Genomic DNA, 20,408 nt, shown 5'->3' on the forward strand with positions numbered 1-20,408 from the left:
TAATAAACATCAATGAACCTGTCTTAATGTTGCAATCATAATATGTAAGAAAATCAATTCTAAAATTATTCTGATACACTGAGAAACTGGCTAAAAACAAATTAAATTCAAGATGCCTTACCTGTCTTGTGAAAACACTTGCATGGTTTCAGAATGGAAATATTCCTGCAGCATGTTACCCAGAAACTCTCCAAACCAAGCCTGACTCCCACATACCCTCACCAGCACCATGCCAGTGAGGATCTGTAGTCTAGGGGTACCATGGAAACATAAATATTTGAACACATCCTGGCATATCTGATGGTTTAGACTGGTATATAGTGAGACTGGTGGCTGGAGGATACTAGCTGATGTGTTAGTTACACTGATCAATGTCTCCAGTAGATTCTCCAACACACATCTACAATATACAAGTATAAAGCAATCAAACAAATCTATTACAGAAAATTTATCAAACCTCAACAGATCTGTCCAGGACATGATACAACTTTTTACATTATCAAAGAAGACTTCAATACTAATGATACATGAAAAAGCATTTTGTGTAAAGACAAAGTAAAATCCAAATATTAAAACAAATCTTCCACTAAACAATAGCTAGAGGTTACAGATATACCTTAGTTTATCAGTGGAAGCCTGTCTGAGAATGGTTATCTGGTTTGATGGGTATTGTGTTGTAGGAACTCGTAGTCCTATAGCACTCTGTAATCTATCTATAGCTCTCATAGCTAGATTCTGCTGTAACTGTAACTGTAAACACTCATTGTATGCCTGCAAATAGTACAGTTAAATATTCTTTGTGTTAAATATTTTTAACAGAGTATAAATAGGTAGTTTGAAATCAAGCAATTAATCTTAGTACCACTGATTTTAACTATCCTCAAATCTTTTCTTTTTTTTTTCCTTGGGTTTTATGTTGCATCAACACTGTATAGGTCATATGGAAACTTCCAGCTTTACTGGTGAAAGAAGACCTCAAGTGCTCCTCTGTACATTATTTCAAGCAGGAACAGGCACCTGAGTAGAACCACTGACGTTCTGTTAGCTAGCTGAATAGCTTCCTGACATAAAAGAATCCAAAGTCCATTGCGGTGAAAAGTAAGTTTGAAGTCAACGACATAAACCAATCGACCACCATCACCCCATTATCTGATTAATAGCCTAACAAAAACACATACCCTCAAAATAATATCTCAACATACTGACTAAATGAAGTAACTCATACCTGAATGATACTGTTTTCTTCATCATTGTTCTTGGATTTTTTCAGGTAATACTGGGTATGAAAGTTGGCATATTGTAATGACTCCACTTGTTGGACCATTGTGCTTAGTCTGGCCCGTGCCAAGCTGTACCGACACTGAAATTCAAATTGTGTCAATGTAAATAAAGAAAAAAATATAAAAAATTCAAATCAAGTAGAAATATTAGATACAACCTAACAGAATGTTTCCCATTTAATTACTAAAAATATCCTATGAGAAGGGTAAAACTTTCAATTCCATGTCAGACTTAACAACTTTATCAACAAAGAAAATAATTTTAAGAGCTGAATATAGCCAACACATTGCAGTGATAAACATATAAGATTTTAAAACATTGCCTTGACATGACAAAAGAACTCGGGAACAAGCAAATAAAATATCATAACTGCATTTTTTTCTGAAACTGATGCTTACTGACATGTACATTGATATGTAACTTTCATTGTTCAAAATTCCTTTTAAAAAATTCAAACTAAAATCAATTCTACCTGAATATCCTCAAGAAGAGACATAAAGCTTCCAAGATGTGACAATAACTGAGACTGTGTTGGTAGGTCAAGCTGACTTGGACCTGTCCCTACAGTGCCGTGATGATCAAACTTGTGACTCCATTCCCATGGTAAGATATAGCTGTGACCATAAAATGCACCAATAGGAATCTTAGATCTTGTAGTTCCACTGCCATACCTTCCAATAGTTGTTATCTGAAATGGGTCATATAATGTTATTATTTCTTATTTCAATCAATGTATGTAACACAGTAATTCTATATCACTTTCTGTATCAGTTGACAAATATTTAATAAATAAACTAAACAATAATTTAAGACATCATTATTGTCCTCATACCATCATCCTACATCATACAGTTCTTCTACAAATTCTATTCTATAAGGTTTTAATATTTCAACACTAAGTGTTAATTATAATCATACCTTGAGATATCTACAAACAGGTGGTGGCATAATGTTGTTCATGACAAGGGAGCGAACTCCTATATCTGATGCCACAACCAGTCTCTGACCATCAATTTCCTCCCCTTGTACCCAGACATCTATAGACAGTGAGGCAAGATCACCACACAATGGTATTATAACATCAGTCAATAAAATTGGTTTACCAAAATCTAATATCACAAATCTTCTTGCACCTGTAACAGATAAAACTAGTTATCACATTTAAATTCAGATAAAATAATCATCAAGAAATGAGTAAAACAAGAAGGACGATAAAAATAAGTTAAACTACAATATTAAGTTTGAGCAAATGGTAAATAAATTACAACATATAACAATCTGCTTAACCACACAGGTTTATATCAACATGATCAAAATAAAATCTTGGTAACTTGCATAATTAAGCAAAAATAATTTCATCTAAAAAAAAATTATTACCTGAATAGATACGTTCAATGACTAGAACCTGTGGTGGTGGAGGTTGAAGTAGGGCATGAGTTGGTTGCACTGACAGTGATGGCCTTGCCTGACTGCACATCTTTGGTGTGTCACCTTTATCTCCTTGTAAAAATATCTGAATCATAAGAAAAACTTCCAGTTTATTTTTAGCACCAATGTTTTCCAGCAAGAGTGGCCAACAATAAATCACTCCTAGCTATTTCACCAACTGTTAGGGGGGGGGGATAAGAAAAACACTGCAGCACTCCTAAACAATTTGAAAATATAAGCTAAGTGTCTCAATACAAACAAGAGGGCCATGATGGCCCTGAAGTCGCTCACCTGTATATAGGCCCCCAGAGTGGGGCCAGTTTAAAACCCAGGGCTTTTATTTGAACAACCTTGGTTGACACCCATTACAAGATGTTTCATGCTAAACATCTAAGGTCTAGCTCGTTGAGTTTTTTAAAAAACATATTTTTTAAGTTTTAACTATACACATATAGTTCAAAGCAATGACACCCCAGGGCTTTTTTTTTAACAAACTTTGAAAACACTCACTTTAAGATGTTTCATGCTTAATATCTAAACTCTAGCTATTTGTTTTTTTTTCAAAGAAGATTTTTAAGTTTTTGCTATACACATATAAGGAAAATCAATGTCCCCCGGGGCAGGGCCAATTTTGACCCTAGGGCTTTTATTTGAACAAACTTTGAAGACACTAACTGGAAGATGTTTCATGCTTAATATCTTAACTCTAGCTATTTGGTTTTTTTTCAAAGAAGATTTTTTAACTTTTTGCTATACACATAAATAAAATCAATGAACCCCGGGGCAGGGCCAATTTTGACCACAGGCTCTTATTTGAACAAATTTGGTAGACACCCATTAGAACATGTTTCATGCTAAATATCTTAGCTCTAGCTCTTTGGGTTCTTTAAAAGAAGATTTTATAAGTTTTTACTATATGCATATAGGGAAAATCAATGACCCCCTGGGGCGGGGCCAATTTTGCGCCAGGGCTTTTATTTGAATTAACTTAATAAGACACTCATTAGAAGATGTTTCATGCTAAATATCTTAGCTCTAGCTCTTTGGGTTCTTTAAAAGAAGATTTTGTAAGTTTTTACTATATGCATATAGGGAAAATCAATGACCCCCTGGGGCCAGGCCAATTTTGACCCCAGGGCTTTTATTTGAACAAATTTGGTAGAGACCCATGAGAACATGTTTCATGCTGAATATCTTAGCTCTAGCTCTTTGGGTTCTTTAAAAGAAGATTTTTTTAGTTTTTACTATATGCATATAGGGAAAAACAGTGACCCCCGTGGCGGGGCAAATTTTGACCCCAGGGCATTTATTTGAACAAACTTGATAGACACACACTAGAAGATGTTTCATGCCAAATATCTAAGCTCTACCTCTTTGGGTTTTTTAAAAGAAGAAATTTTAAGTTTTTTCTATCGGTTGCCATGGCAACCAGAGTTCTGCATGGAATTAAATTGTTTGAACAATTTTTAAAGGTGACCACCACAGAAACATTCCTGTGAAGTTTGGATGAAATTGGCTCAGCGGTTTATGAGGAGATGTCATTTAAAGTAAAAGTTTACGGACGCCGGACGAAAAGCGATCACAAAAGCTCACCCTGTCACTTTGTGACAGGTGAGCTAAAAAGTGTTTCTTCATATTTGAAATTAAAGAATCATTGCTTACTAAGTCAAATTTTAAAGGTAACTAACCATACATGTTTCTAAGATAATTGACAGATCCTTTCCTAGAACATGTCCTGATTTGTTCTATGACAAATTATCAAAAATTGAAGAATGAAAATGTGGCTATCTTAAAGTATTAGATAGCATACTGGTGCTTGTTTGTTATCAACTGGATATGAACACTTATACACAACATAAATTATAAACAGACAAATTTCTAATCTAATTGAACCTTAATTAAACATTATTTCTTTCTTTTCGATTAAAAAAGTACTACACAAATAACTATTCCATATGCATGAGGCCTTCTCAAACTTATACATAGAATAAAATAATATTTTACCTGTTGCCAAGCTTCATTAGGTGGTGTAAGGGGAGGAGTCATCACCTGTGGTGTTGTTTTAGGTGTAGATGGCATCAGTTCTGAGCTACCACTTGGTGTTTTCTGTACTGAGGGAGGGATATTCTTGTTCACTTCATGTAACATTTGTTTTATATGCATTATTTTATGTTTCACTGACTGATAGTTTTTAGAGTTCTGTTCATGAAGTTGTTTTGCTGCTACAGATATTGTTTGAGGAAGGTTATATGGTAAACTCGAGTGTGACAAACTATAAGTTGTCTGAGGCATGGATTCTCCGAAGTTTATAGTCCCTGACATATTTCCCCCAAGACTTGAACTTCCTAAACCTGGATTTATCACAGATGATCCATTGGTGGCTGTACTGTCAAGACGTTCCATTTTAGTGCCGTCACTGGTTGAATGACAGGTAAAATGCAGAGGTTCAACCTCTAACATACCTAGTACATGATTTCTGGCATGCTCCATCAATGATTTAGTAGATTTTTCTGATGGACCATTAAAAAAGTCATAAAAATCTAGATCATCATGTTGCTGGGAAGCAGTTGATGAAGTTGTTGAAGAACTAGTTGATGTACTGGTTCCAGACACTGAACTTGTAAAAGAAGATATACTCTGGTTCCCAGGAATAATTTGTTTCACAGCTTGTGGTATTTCCATATCAAACAGGTCTGGTTCAAAAGGGTGACCATTTAATCCATATCTGTATCAAAATAAAACAAAATTATAGAATTGTCTAATGTATACAACAATGAAAAAAGCTTTTAACATAGACATTTTCAGGAGTACTGAAATTTTTTATAAAAGACAAAGAAAGAAAACCTTAAACTAGTGCTGAGAACTTTCTTGAACTTTGCAAGATTGAAGAGAATCATAATTGAAACAAATTGATGAAAATAAAAAATGTGGATCACTACCCTACCTTTTAAGGCCTTTGAAAGTGATTTTTTACTTTTTTCTCAACAATAATATACATCCATCCATATCAAAATATAATAATCATTTTAACAGGTAGACACTAGGGCTGTCATTGAATATCGCGATATATCATCGGATACAATATCGATACCCACTTTCACATATCAATACAAGCTTAAATTTATTTCTGTTAATATCATACCTCTCAATTATGCATAATAAGAGAAGTCACTTTTTTCAAGTTTTCTAGGCTAACTTGAACTTTAAACTCTGTTTTCAAATGTCAGTAACAAAAATAACAGAAAAAAAGACACTTTCTGTCAGTTTGTAGTATTTGTAGTCTAATACAAGCATGCATAACACCATGATCCCAATTAAAAACACACATTTAAATGTTTTTCATTGTATCTAATGTTAAAGTCGATATATCGATATATTGATATATCGTCGATATTTGTCTCTCGTTATATCAATACAAATTTGTCCATCAATGACAGCCCTATCAGACACCCAATGACTCCAACATTAAATAGACAATATCACAAAACACGAAGTGTGTGTAGTTTTCACAAAACCAATATATTATTATTGCTTGTTAGCAACATCACTCACCTGGCTTTCAAAATAGCATGTAGTGGTGAGGCTCGTTCATGGAAATGTTTGGAGATAGCCCCTAGAAGTTGCCCGGCAACAGCAGAAGTACTTATTACATCCATACACTTGACACGGTTGAGTAATGTAAAATACCACTTCACTCCTCCTGCTGAATAGGCACAAGGTAACAAAGGGAGGCAATCTAGTAAAGCTTCCAGGAGACCAAGATTGAAAGCTGGTGCTAAATCAGGATCAGAAGCCCGCTTACTATATCTAAAATAAAAATATTCTAGGTAACATAACACTGGTATCTTGCTAAAAATCCTTTTCTTTTCAATAAACTTATTTGCAAAAAGAGTTGTCATAACATTAACAGTTTTTCTCTTCATTTTTAATTTAAAAGAGATCAAAATAGTCTTCCATTAAACTGGTATGTAAATTAATGTAAAAATTCTGTTAATAGTAAAAACTACTTACTGCATACACTGTGAGAGAAGTCTAGAACATTTATGTGATGTAGTTCTTGTTCCTTGTATAAAACAAGCTTGTATGATCTCCTTTAACTTTGGCTGAATTGTTGATAAAATGCAACGTCCAGAACTTCTGCAAATAAAACACAATTTAGATTTATTGCATTAGGTAATATAAAAAGATGGGTAATTTCTTTTAGGCTTATTCCATATCTGACAGTTACAAGAAAGTTTCATGATGTAAGTTTTTTCAACATTTTGCAGAATTTCAAAAACATATTAAAGCCTAATGAGTAAATCAAAATGTGTAAAAACAAATTTTATCAAAGTTATTTTTTTTTTAATAACAAGAATATCTGTGACATCAATAAATGTTTGTAAACATTACTTTTACACAGCTTCAACATTGCCAAACTTATCAGGGAAGATATATCAATTGTTTTAGCTTCATAAACCTTGACCTCATTAACTTCAAACTACATCCAAGGTAGAATCCATGCAAAGTACCTACATAACAAATATCAAAGATATCAGGCGATAAATGAAGACAAATAAGAGTGACAATACTATCCACAGTTTCTTCAGAGAGCATAAAAACAGTACCTTCTGTCAGGGTCATTCATTTGTATATTGGTAATCCAAGTGAGCACATCTAGGCACATGTTCTGAACATGATCAGGACTTATCCCTGTTAACAGGAATCCTTTACTAAACGCAACTGTCGACAGTAATTTCTCATGGTAGCTAACTAAATCTATTACAGCATTTCTTTGAACTCTGAAAACATAGAAAATTAACAGTAATTTTGACTTAATGCACAAAAACGGTGGGGTGTATATTCATGAGCAAGTACCAAAGTCTCTTTTTAATTCTACATTTTAAACAATTTTAAGTATTATTAATTTAAATACTTGTGCATAACATTAAATCGTTTTTTCTCTCTAAACCATGTTTCTTTTTCTAAAACTTCCCAGATAATGATTTGCCTCCTTTGAAGAATATCTAGTATGGTTAAATTCCGTACTTTACAGTACAAGATTTAAAACGCACCTACCTACCCTGTAGATGATGTGTTTAAGAAGGATTATCGAATACAACATTATAAATAATATCTATTAATGTAATGACCTGGGGTATGTTTATAAAAATAAGTTCAGAAAAATTGAAGAGGTATATTTCCTCATAATAGTTTACCTTTCTCTGGGAATATTTGTCTTTTTTGTTTTTCTGATTGTGATAGAAAGTTCTGTGAGCCAATCACATCCTTTAAAGCTATCAACTCTTGTTTTGCCAGCAGCAGTAGTAGAGTAGTTCTCAAACAATGCCTTTATTGTTTTTGTTCTGTTCTTGTCTGATGCCTGTGCTGCCGTACGCTTCTTCTTCATATCCTGCTATATGTACAACATTCTAACTTATAAAACTACATTTATATTATTCATATTAACTTTTATTACTTCCTATGCTTTATTTAAACTAAATACTTTAATCAATGTATTTAGTTTAAGAAATATTATTTGTCAAACTTTGAAGTTTGACAATTTACTTATTCACCATGCATTTAAAAAAAATTTACAAAAAAAACCATGAAAATTCCCCTATTGAACATAATGTACTTTTCTAATATACACGTAAATTAGATTATCTTAAGCTTTTAAATAATCTACAGATTGCAAATTTTAATATTTTAGTTTCAAAACGAAAAAGTGCATTTTATCAGAATATTGAGTTCAATTATTAATATATAAAACATAAGATTGAGTGACATAATGAACACATTTAGAAAATCTCTATGTATATTCAAAAGGCTTTAAACCAGTAAACAAGTTACCTTCATTTTTTCAGCATGTCGTTCTATAATTTTACTAGGAAAGCCCTTGATATGCAGGAGGAAAGATCGTGGTTTGGATAGCAGTAGTTGTGGACTTGTTAGTGACACCAGTCCACTATTTCCAGATAGATCAAGACAGTCTGATATACTGACTGGTCCACACAATATCTCCGCATTATGACTTTCAAGAAATTGTGGGTCACATACATTATTTATCGCTGCAGTTGTACCAGAAGATGTTGAAGAATCAGACTCGTCAGAATTATATGTTTGGCCGATGTTAAAATTTATTTTACTATCAACAGGTGTAGAGGATGCTTCTGGTCCGGTTTTCGACTGACGACATATGGCGTTGATATTTTGTTTAAGTAGTGTCATTTGTATATCTGGAGTTAATGGGCATAGTGAACTGATGCTAAATTTAACATCCACGTGTCCCACACAACATACTCGAGGTAACACTATCTCTAACAGATGTTCATCCCATGTGTTGCTGTAAATATAGTATCAGCATTATTACTATAACAAAACAAAACTAATTTACATACATGTAAATCAACATCATTTTATACTATATGTAGGCCATTTTGGATAAATTTTAATCTAACTGTTGTGTATTTGCTTAAACATGAAAAACAAATCTTTTTTACATACTACTTCAGAAAAAGAGTAATTAGACATATACTTCAAATATAATGTAGCAACAGATGAAAATATACTTTCTTTTATTTTTTACCCTAAACATGATATAAATGTTGTGGTATGGTAGGAAAAATGAAATTAGAGAGCCAGCTGAACATTTACATAGAAAAAACAAAATAATTATACCTGTCTGGTTGAAGTTTCCATGTTCTAGTATGTTGAGTTGCCTCCCCTTGATGTTGCAGGTGTTGAGGATGTCGCCGTTGTTGTTGTTCTTGTTGAATTTCTGTCCAACATGGAGGAACTGTTGCTGTAAATCTGGGCATTAAATTCTCAAACTGGATCAAGTTATGTACTTGACTTAATGATTCAAAAGTCAGTGATTTCTTAGCAAGAAGATCTGAGTCTGAAAAGTTTAAAGGTTTAAAATGTTAATCACTATACAATAAGTTTACCTTAAGACATAAATTTATGTACTTCTAGATTAAACACTTTAGTTGACCAGTTGATATATGTATGCTGATGAGCAAAGTCTTATTACAGGGTATAAAGTCTCCTGAAGGGATAAATCTCAAATATATAAAGGCTTATGAAAAACAGATGAATGTTTACATTACATGTATTAATTTCACCTCAGAAAACATTACTGTACATATACTTGTTTAACATTATATAGACAGCCTAAAGGATATATCATGTATCAGTTTTTTTCTGATGGGGGAAAAGCAAATGTTCCTCTACATGTGAAATTCAAAGTCTCTATAGAACCATTAACCTTCTGTAAATCTTCACATAAGACAGAAAATCAAACACACAGAAATAAGCCGCACTAATTGAATGTTAAACACCTTAACCCAAATAATATCAGTCTGATAAAATACGATGTTTTTTGTTGACTTACTTGAGGTTTTTGGTGACTGTTCTACACCTTCATCTGGTCGCACTGTTTCACCTGGAAACATAGAATCAGAGAATTCTGCTACTGGAGTTAGCTCCCCTTCTATCACACTGTCAGACTGATCTGGAACATCTTCACTTAACTGGTAGAAAAACAGCTTTCCTTGACTAGAACACAGGCACAGTCTGTCAATTCCTGCAAAATGTTACAAGAGTTTACTATTTTATTTCCATGAAAAGATTTGTTATTATTTTTTGGTTATTTATACTTGTGTTATAATCTTCATTTTATAGGTGGTAAATGAACATTTATAAACTTATTATTTATCCCCCTATTAATGTTATCGTCATCATTATCATTATTATAACATATCTATAAAGTGTTTGCTTCATATTGAAAGTGCTACATGCTCATTTACATACTTCTAAAGAAAAATAAGTGTAATTTAATAGTTTAACCATTTTACTAACATATCCAAGATCATTCACTATCATACATTTCTTTATCAGCTATGCAAGATTTGCAGTTAGGCAAAGTCACTAAAACACATAGACTGTATATAGATAAAACATTTCCTAATATTCAACAAAATATGATGAGGTACATACCAGAACAGAAAGTGACATCAATGAACTTATCTCCAGCTGGAGGCTGTATAGAGGCAAGAACATTTAAATCACAGCTGCTGAGAATATTCATTTTCCCACTAGAAAATATCACAGCCAATTGACCATAAAGTCCCGACAATTTACCCCCTTGAGGAAAGTCTGTTGTGGGGGCAGAGACAAATATTTCATCATCACACTGAACAATGTCTTCCTCCTCCATCTGATCACATATCTCCCCTGGCAACACAAATAAACAAGAAATCCCACCATCAGACGTGTCAGTATGTCGAACTATCACCGGTTTTTCTTCTAAAGTGGCGTACATAGTTTCAGGATCATAATTAAACTTGTAAATAAGAATACAACCAGAATCAGGCAATGAGTTTGATTTTCCGACTGAAGTATTTGTATTCATATTATCATCAGAGCCACTTGTTTCACTTGTTTCTGAAAATCCAGAAGATTTCTTAGAATTATCACTCTGTGATTCACTAGTTGATAAAATAAAATTAGTTGGATTACTATTATCACTAACAGTTTCAGAATTATCCTCACACTTCACACTAGTCACTGATGACTGAGATGAACATGTATTTCGTGGTGAAACTACGACAATTATATGTTGTTTGTCAAGTGTGGGACAAATTGATTTTATTTCTAAATTTTCTGACTGAAATTCACTAGGTAATTCAACACATTGTAGTACAGTTCCGGATTTTTGACTTGAAAGACGTTTTATTGCACTCTCTGGTATTGAGACTTTTCCACTTCCGCTGCTTTCTGCCATGTCATCTTGCTTACTACTCTCCGTTGGACTACTTGTTGAAAGTGACGTCGGACCAGGTGTTACCTTCACAATTTGACAATCTTGGTCAGAGTCGTACATGTCTAACAAACTCCAGTCTGGTTGATTCATAGACATACTACCTAATGTTGGCACCATATTCCCTGAGCTTGTAGAAGGCTTTAGAGAATCTGTGCTTGGCTGTTTAGATATTCGTTTTACATCTTCTTTGACTGATACAATGAGCAGGTAAGGAATGAAATTTGTAGCAGAATTTAGAAAGTCATCATCTGTGGGCACAGTCTGGTGAGCAAGTGTATCACAGTCTGCATCAGTTATAATTTGTGGAGATGTTTCTCCACTAACACTTTCATTTACTTTATTCATTAACTGTACATCAGTCTGAACATCAGACTGCCCAGTGTCATCATCACAGTTTGATTGGTTTTTTGGACATCTTAGTAATACCCCACATATTACACTAGGCTGTATAGGTCTTTTCTTTACTTTTATTTTCTGGTCTTTCTTGCCTCTTGTTACCTGACTTTCAACACACTCAGTCTCTGGCTTTTCAACAACACATAGAGATGTCACCTGAATGTCTTCATTAGGTCTAATAAAAGATTTTGAGTCTGAAAAAGGAAGAGACACAATCAGAAACAATTAGTAATTTGTGCAATTTAAACAATTTTGAAGCTAAAACATTTATGACTATAAAGTGCTAGTCTCTGACAGTATAGAGCCAAGTCAGCATACAATTCTAGGAAAAGCTTTGTATTGTTTGCTAACTGCCAATTTTATCATTTGGATTTTTAAATCCCTTAAGATTTACAATGAAAAAATACTAAATTCAAAGAAGGATAAGACAATTTCAGAATAATAACAGATTACAAGGCAAAGTAACTATTTTAGGCACCATTTTCATTACAGCATGAATTTTAATAATAATTTTTTCTTCATGAGATATAATAAGAGCTGCAAGACAGATTGCTTGTTCAACTATTCTCAATACAAAATAACATAATGCTTCTAAATCGATCACCTAAAACTGGAGGAATATGAACAACTACATAAAGAATAATATTAACATAAACAGATAAAATATTTCACATACCATCTGTTTGTGGTAAAGCTTCATGGAGAGGTATTTCCATCAGTTCCTCTTTACATTCTACATCTTCAAGGACAAACTGTGATGTTCCTGAATGCATCTTCTGTGCATCCACCACATCTTCTTTAGACCTAAACAAATTTATCAAAATATATAATTCTAAGATATACACAAAAATAAGTTTTCTAAGATGTACAAAAAATGTGCTGAAGAAAAATTGTCTTATTAGTCATTTACAATCATACTTAGGACAGACATATTCAATTTCTTTATTATCTAAACATCATGATAACTTATTTAGTAACATTACATTAAATCAACATAAAACAGATAAATAAAAAGATGATCCAAAGTTTTCCATGTTGTTTTGTTTGTTGCAAACACCATAAAAAAGTTTTGACATACCCTTCAGCTCCCTTAGTTGATGATATTTCTAGACTGTCCTCCATATTTACATCATGTGTATCAGTCTGGTTACTATGTTTATTTTGTCTGTCTACTTGTAAACCAGTCTTCAGTGCTACAGGAGTTTCTGATGGATCTATTGCAAACTGGCAATGTTTCTGCAATAACAACAGCATATAGTTAAAACTATAATGACAAATCCAAATAATACAATTCTTTCTCCCTTCTACAGATTTTTAATCATTTTAGGAATAAAAAGAAACTAGCTTTTCTCTTTCACAGAATCTATAACTCTATTAATAAAGATAGGAAGGAGTGATATGTACAAATCTGGATTTTTAGATATCAAATTAAGCTGTAAAGATTTGGATTTTAGGATAAATCTGACAGTCCTCACTATAGTTAAGCCTGGCTATATTCATATAAACACTACCTTCATTTTCTGTTTTAGATTCCATACTACAACATGGCCATGTTTGGTTGAAGTTGCTATATAATCTTCACTAGCAGTGGTGCTCACACAGGCTATCTTCTCCCCAGTTGTACTATGTGTCAGTGCTGGCTGGGTAGCGTATGTCACTGATAGAGGAACATTCTGTGTCTGCTCTCCTTTCACAAACGGACATGATGGTGAATGTCTTTCATGTTCAGACCTATCAATTTATATTATAAAAGTGGAAATGTTGAAAGATTGCATAAATGTCAAGCAAAACCACAGAGACTAAAGTGTGAAGAAAAACATACTGCTTTCTTCATTACAGTCAAACTTCATCATGTTATTACCTCACTGCTTTCTATATTACTGTCAAACTTCATCATATTATTATCTCACTGCTTTCTATATTACTATCAAACTTCATCATATTATTATCTCACTGCTTTCTATATTACTGTCAAACTTCATCATATTATTATCTCACTGCTTGCTTTCTACATTACTGTCACTTAGCTCCAGGACATGTAATTTCAGAGAAACATGTGTATTTTTTTTCCTATATAAATTTATGTAAACTAAGGGATTTTTGGATAAGGCTATCTTTGACTTAATGTATAATTTATATAACTGTTGTAAAGGACCAGAAGGTGATGCTATATTCTTATCTTTTAGCTCTGAGTATTTTAATTTCTGGGGAGAATATCTTTCTCTTTTTTTGTAAATTTCTAAAGCCTGTTTTTAGCTTTTGTAGGAGAAGAGAAAATATTATTTAAATTAATACATGTAGTGCATTACAACAAAAGACAGACATCATTCTATCACAAAAGCTTACCTCTTATCTAAAATGGGATGCCAAGCAAACAGCTGTCTCTAATGACAAGTGTTGAAAAGATAAACAAGCCATTTCATGTATAATAATTATAATCTTATTTTATTTTTAACTCACCAGGGTTCATCTGTTGGTTCCCAGCAGACTAGACACACATTGCATGTAAAACATAGGGCTCTGTCATCTCCAGAAATGTTTGGCTGGTGGTAAAAGCCTGCTTGAGCCATAGGGTCTGGTAAAGCCCACCTGGTATTTAATACAATTTTTGTGAAAACAATCATACATTTATTGAATGTACTTATGCAATGTCAAAAAGTTTTAAAGATATTTTATGATGAGCAAAAAAGTAAAATGTGCAAGTTTTTTACTAATAAATTCCAGGCTATGCACAAACACAAAAATAATTAAATTCCTTTTCCTTAATTTCAACTTACTTGTAATTCATATGTGGCCATTTTGTAAATGTATCTCTTCTAGCTGCCTCGCTATACATCAATGACCTTTCTATAGTACAACCACTGAGATCTAAACTGTTGCTAGGCAACAGGTAACCTAGTCGATCAGTAACAGCAGAAGCAATGGACAGTCCTGGTCTGTGAATATTCATACGCTTCATTTCTGTTACAAGAGAACTACTTGCTGTTTTCAGTGAACTATACGGAACATCTAAACAAACTGTTGCCCACTGAAAACAAAACAAAAAAGACAAAATATTTACTAACACATTAAAAATGCACATTTTTTCATGAAAGTGCATATTTCAAGACATATAATACCGTTACTTAACATTCTTAGGAACCAAATATCAACTTAAAATGATATGCCTTTTGTATAACAAACAAATATTGTCAAAGGATATGTTTAGATTATGATCAAAGAAACTATTTGAAAATGACAATAGTGTTGATATAAAAGGCATTTAACCTGAGCCTCTGACGTAAGTTTTATGCGGAACCAAACTTATAGTTTGATAGAGTGTTTTTTTTATACCTTTGCTGTTTTATGATTGCCTTTCGTTGCTTCTTGTACAGCCTCAATTTTTTGTTGTAATTCTTTCACTACTACATCAACAGCATCTGTACATTGTAACTCCGCACTTGCTATAGACTTCAACAGCTGACTGGCCTGAAGAGATGAGGTAACAACTTTTATAACAATTTAATGCCCCTTACTTACTTATTTCAGGCATGGGAGGACACCCAAGTAGAACCAAACTAGCTAGATCACTTCCTCACATGAAAGTCCTCAAGTTCAATCTAACTGTGGTAAGGTATAAGTGATCTAACTGTGGTAAGGTATAAGTGATTCAAGTCAACAATCTTAATCAACCATGAAACCTAACACAGGATTGCGTATGTTTCAATTTCAGAACTATCATATCCATTTTCTTTTGTTTAATGTTATGTACTTAGTACTTATCATTTGTATAATTTAACATGTATGTCATGCAATAAAATAAGTTTAAAACAAAATGTCAAACATAAAATGATTCAGTAAAGCAGAATCTATATCACAAGTTAAAACCCTTACCTCCGCTAAAGGGAGTTCCAATCTAACTTTATCATCTTGAGAGGCTACCGGTGTCTGTAGAGCAGTATCAAGTAATAAAACACCTTGTAAATCCCTCCGCACACCAACTGCAACATCATTACTGAAAACCATTCTATTTTTCTCTGGCAAATACATGCTCCTAACTCTGTCACCTTTTGTTGCTGTAGAGAATAAAACTAAATGATAAACATCACATAACAATCTATCTATCTTACAAATATTTCAATAAAAAGAATATTTGAAGTTATGAATCTATGAAAACAAATAAAAACATTTTTAATAACAGATATGCTCGGCACTATCAAATTACATTACCATTAATCTAAATTGAGAAACAACATGGCATCCTATTAACAGATTTTCAGTATAAGGTCTTTAGAAGCCATCTTTATCACAAGTTATGCAACAGTCAATTGTAGTCTAGCGATCAAAGTGCCACTTGTGAGGGATGGGGAAAACAGTCAATTAAAGTCTAGCAATCAAAGTGCCACTCATATTAAATAAAAGGGGAAAACAGTCAATTGTAGTCTAGCAATCAAAGTGTCACTGATGAGGGATGGGGAAAATAGTCAATTGTTGTCTAGCAATCAAAGTGTCACTCATTTGGGATGGGGAAAACAGTCAATTGTAGTCTAGCAATCAAAGTGCCACTCATGAGGAACGGGGGGAAACAGTCAATTGTTATTTAGCAATCAAAGTGCCATTCATGAGAGATGGGGAAAACAGTCAATTGTAGTCTAGCAATCAAAGTGCCAGTCATGAGGGACGGGGAAAAGAGTTACAATTGACTGGTGCATTAAAAGTATCTATAAAATCAAATAATATTGCAATTTCATTTCTATTTTATCACACTTTTATCACACAAATGTTTGAAGAAGTCAGTGATAATTTTTACTTTTCATTTTGATATTTATTACCCTTTTGTGTTTCTCTGACTGCTTATTAATATGTTTCACAGTTTTTCATCCAGAAATAAGTGAAGAAACTCTTAAAATGTATCAAAATGTTAACATTTACAAAAAAATCATTTGGTTTTCATCCAGAAATAAGTGAAGAAACTCTTAAAATGTACCAAAATGTTTAAATTTACAAAATCATTTGGTTACTAAAACAGCACATACATGTAGTTTTTATATGTAATTTGTTATAATTTATATTCTCTTTGAATATTAATATTATATTCTATTTATCACATGTTCAAAAAGAGAACGGTTTACAGTTAAAATGAGTCATTTTTCATTGAGGCGCCTATAGTGTAACAATCTTCTATGCAGTGACAGAGCTCAAGGTAATTTTTTTGGCCAAGGGGTTTTTACCCCTCAAAATCTAGAGTGAGTGGTAAAATGCAAATTCTGAAAAACTTAAGGGGTAAAATCTGTCAAAAAAGCATTTTGCATTTTTATAAACAAATTAAACTTATTGTTTTTGTTTAATTGTTTGTTTATTTTCTTTTTTAGAAAAACTTTTACAAATAAAATACTGATTCAATGTGAAACAATACAAAACATGCTCTGTAAAGTCAGACTTTCAGAGTATACTGGAACTCAAGTTAGGGTACACAGCAAAATTATCAGGGCTTCAATTTTCAAAATTTGGAAGTCAAAGACTTCAAAATCTCTGATATTGGAAGTCACATTATATAGGTAAAGAAGGAAAAGTATTAGATTTTGGAAGTCACAAGCCAAAATGAAGGAGTAAATGACTCCCAAACTTCCACTAGTGGAAGCCCTGAAATTATTTTATATTCTAGGAGTCAATATTTTTCTTTCTTTATTTCTGTTGGCATGTACCTTATCATGTACTCCAGTTTGAACAATTATAGATGAAATAATAATTAAAGAGAAATAAACAAGATTTTTTTTAAAATCTTTCCTTAAAAAGTATTGGTCTGAGAGAAAATTGTCCGTAACTGTAGACCGAGTACGAAAATATTGAGTACAAAACTGCAGGTGAAAAACATGTTTTTTTGTTCCAACAACAAAAGTGAGAAATTAAAAATATTATTATATTTTTGTTTATATTGAGGCATAAGCATGTCAATAGATGCCTTAACAAAAAATAATATTGTTAACTCCTACGATGATTATCTGGCAAAAATTTTATCAATAATTTCACAGGTTGATCTACGAGAGTTTTACGTTTTTAACATGCATTGTTGACAACATAATTTTTAGTTTTCAATGCAATAAACATGATAAAATGGAAAATATATTGTATTTTTATGCTCAAAACATTCTCTTTCTAAATATCAAATGTTTACACTTCTATTCTTTCACGCTTAAATTTTGACATACCAAGCGTATTTTCATTTTGTTGTGCGTAACTTTGACGCACGTCGGAATTTGGAAAGTGATGCGTATTTTAGATTTTCTATGCGTATTTCATGCTGATATGCACGCTATCTGGAGCTCTGAGTGATCTCCCCTTATCAGTTCAGAGATCTCTGCCGTCACAAACACTTAAATATCAATATTTTGATATTTTATATTTTTTAGCGTTTTAATTTATTTTTCATTATTTTGTATACTTTTGATATTTTTTTTATAAAATATAACGTACAAAGGTACGAAATGTTATAAATAAAATAGAAAGAGAAAAATGACGTTAGATATTCTATGTAACAGTCGCTATTTACATTTGAATTTTGACACGACGTCATGTGACTTTCATCATCATGTGACATCTGTAAAGGCAGTGATTACAATTCTGGCAAGGGAGGTAATCGTTGTGAGGAGTTCGATAGTGTTATGCTAACAATAGCGCACTAAAACTCTATGTTAATATATAGCGCAAATGACGTCATGTCAAAGTGTTATTACACTTGTGTAATAGGCCTATCGTTTTTAAATGGCTTTATTATGCCGTTGACCCGTATTTTCGGGGGTTTAACGTTTTAAATTTAAGCCACAGTTTTTAAATTAATAGTAAATGGAAGACAAAAAACATCAACAGTGAGTAAAAACTTTGACAGACAAAAAGGAACCGTTTAAAATATGAAAATAAACGATTTCAGTAAGAAATCCTTATCTTTCTACTTTCACTATCTGTAGTCTGCGTCGCGCGAAAGCTGTCTCATATTTTCGGGGATTTTGATTGGATGGTCTCGTTTCGGTAGTGATGTTGCATGTGCTCAAATTCTATACTGTACTCAATATATTTCGGGACATTGGTTTAAGTTTGGCATAAGTCCCGGTGATGAATTTTTAGGCAAAGATACGTTTTTTGTTATTTTTTGTTGCTGTGTAGTTGAAAATAACATACAAAAATAAGAAGAAAAAAAAATATAATTGAAATGACATTGACAGACTTATATTTACGTGTTTAATATGTTAAGTACGCATTCTAACGGTAATAATTAATAGAAATAAGTGTCTGCAAAAACTTGATGCTTTTTGGAGAACCCAATCAATCGCACGAGCTGTCATTCACGACCGAAAATGACGCCATGAAAATATGAGAACCCCCGAAAACATGAGAACAAGGCATACACTATTGCCCGCTGTTTCTGTGATAAACATATTTTATTTCATTTTATTTCCCAGAATACATATACATGTTTCAATTTACAATAGGGTATTCACAAAGTTTCAAATATTCTTTAAAAAAAAAAAAACAGGATTAAAATGTATGAAATACATGAAGTACTACCACTCACTCTCCGATAGACAGTCCGGTGTTTTTACCTTTTTACCAGCACTATACATAGTACTTTTTTAAATCACTCTTGTACATAGACACTTCTCACACAGCGCTGCGCTAGTACGAGTATACGCCGGAAGGTGTCTGTATTATATTGGAAGAAGAAGAAGAAGAAATTCTTCTTCTTAAAGAATTTTTCAGGGGCCGTTTCTCAGCAATTAGCAGATTAGAAAATGATCACCGTCATATATAAATTATTACCTAGGAAACATATCAGGCAACAACCATCAAATTTTATCTATAATACAAATTAGAAAGATCTTGTTTTACATTGCAAAACTTTGTCAACGAAGAAATATTTTATTAGAAATTTTATCATTTTCGATTTTCTTACCAGAAAGGTCAGATTTTTGTAAAACTGATCCTGAGGTAACATCGTAAATCTTTACAGCTGGCTCATCCGTTGTTACAATTATTGAATTCAAGGCTGAGTGGTATGTCACATTGCTTGCTGGCTCTCCGATGGAAATACAGCCATCTTCACCAACATACCACTGGTGCTTCCCTGTGAGGGAAGCCATTTTGCCTTAAAATTTATCGATGACCTCACAGCTCTTGATTAATTTCCATCTTCCCGAGCCTAAATTCGCTACGGCAAAATATTTACTGCGCAAAAACGCGACTAGAGCTGAAATTTTAGATAAACTCAACTATGTGTTAGGCAATCATTAAAGATGGTAGCAAAATTGTTTCTGCCAGAGATGCAAAATGATTTAACAAAAAATATGAACAAAGAAGGAAATGGAAATTGTCTATAAATCCATGATTGAATTTATAGAACTTAGAATAGAATTTAGAATGAAATTTAGAATATATGGTATCTCGCCTAAATAAATGACCTCTCACAAAACATAAATTCCCAGGTCCGCTTGTTTGCAGACGATACTGCAATATACACTGCTCT

At 32.8% G+C, this 20,408-nt stretch overlaps 1 protein-coding gene across 1 annotated transcript in view; it reads right to left on the bottom strand.

Annotated features, from left to right (window-relative positions):
* The window catches only part of LOC132749905 (baculoviral IAP repeat-containing protein 6-like), a 39,134-nt gene extending 19,075 nt beyond the window's left edge, over positions 1–20,059 (bottom strand). The window contains exons 1-23 of the mRNA XM_060739829.1: positions 19,839–20,059; positions 15,785–15,966; positions 15,245–15,379; positions 14,689–14,939; positions 14,372–14,500; positions 13,423–13,642; positions 12,990–13,147; positions 12,588–12,715; positions 10,690–12,105; positions 10,085–10,276; positions 9,370–9,589; positions 8,542–9,034; positions 7,908–8,101; positions 7,317–7,490; positions 6,721–6,846; positions 6,262–6,516; positions 4,714–5,434; positions 2,659–2,794; positions 2,200–2,414; positions 1,754–1,969; positions 1,226–1,360; positions 617–771; positions 122–400 (exon numbers count right to left, since the gene is read on the bottom strand). Of these exons, the coding sequence (XP_060595812.1) occupies positions 122–400; positions 617–771; positions 1,226–1,360; positions 1,754–1,969; positions 2,200–2,414; positions 2,659–2,794; positions 4,714–5,434; positions 6,262–6,516; positions 6,721–6,846; positions 7,317–7,490; positions 7,908–8,101; positions 8,542–9,034; positions 9,370–9,589; positions 10,085–10,276; positions 10,690–12,105; positions 12,588–12,715; positions 12,990–13,147; positions 13,423–13,642; positions 14,372–14,500; positions 14,689–14,939; positions 15,245–15,379; positions 15,785–15,966; positions 19,839–20,025 (6,317 nt within the window). The 5' untranslated portion in view covers positions 20,026–20,059. The remainder of the gene's footprint in view (positions 1–121; positions 401–616; positions 772–1,225; positions 1,361–1,753; positions 1,970–2,199; positions 2,415–2,658; positions 2,795–4,713; positions 5,435–6,261; positions 6,517–6,720; positions 6,847–7,316; positions 7,491–7,907; positions 8,102–8,541; positions 9,035–9,369; positions 9,590–10,084; positions 10,277–10,689; positions 12,106–12,587; positions 12,716–12,989; positions 13,148–13,422; positions 13,643–14,371; positions 14,501–14,688; positions 14,940–15,244; positions 15,380–15,784; positions 15,967–19,838) is intronic.
* Positions 20,060–20,408: the final 349 nt, after the last annotated feature.

The sequence above is a fragment of the Ruditapes philippinarum genome, unplaced genomic scaffold, assembly GCF_026571515.1.
Source record: "Ruditapes philippinarum isolate M1 unplaced genomic scaffold, ASM2657151v2 ctg628_1_1_1_1, whole genome shotgun sequence".
Taxonomy (NCBI): Eukaryota; Metazoa; Mollusca; class Bivalvia; order Venerida; family Veneridae; genus Ruditapes; species Ruditapes philippinarum.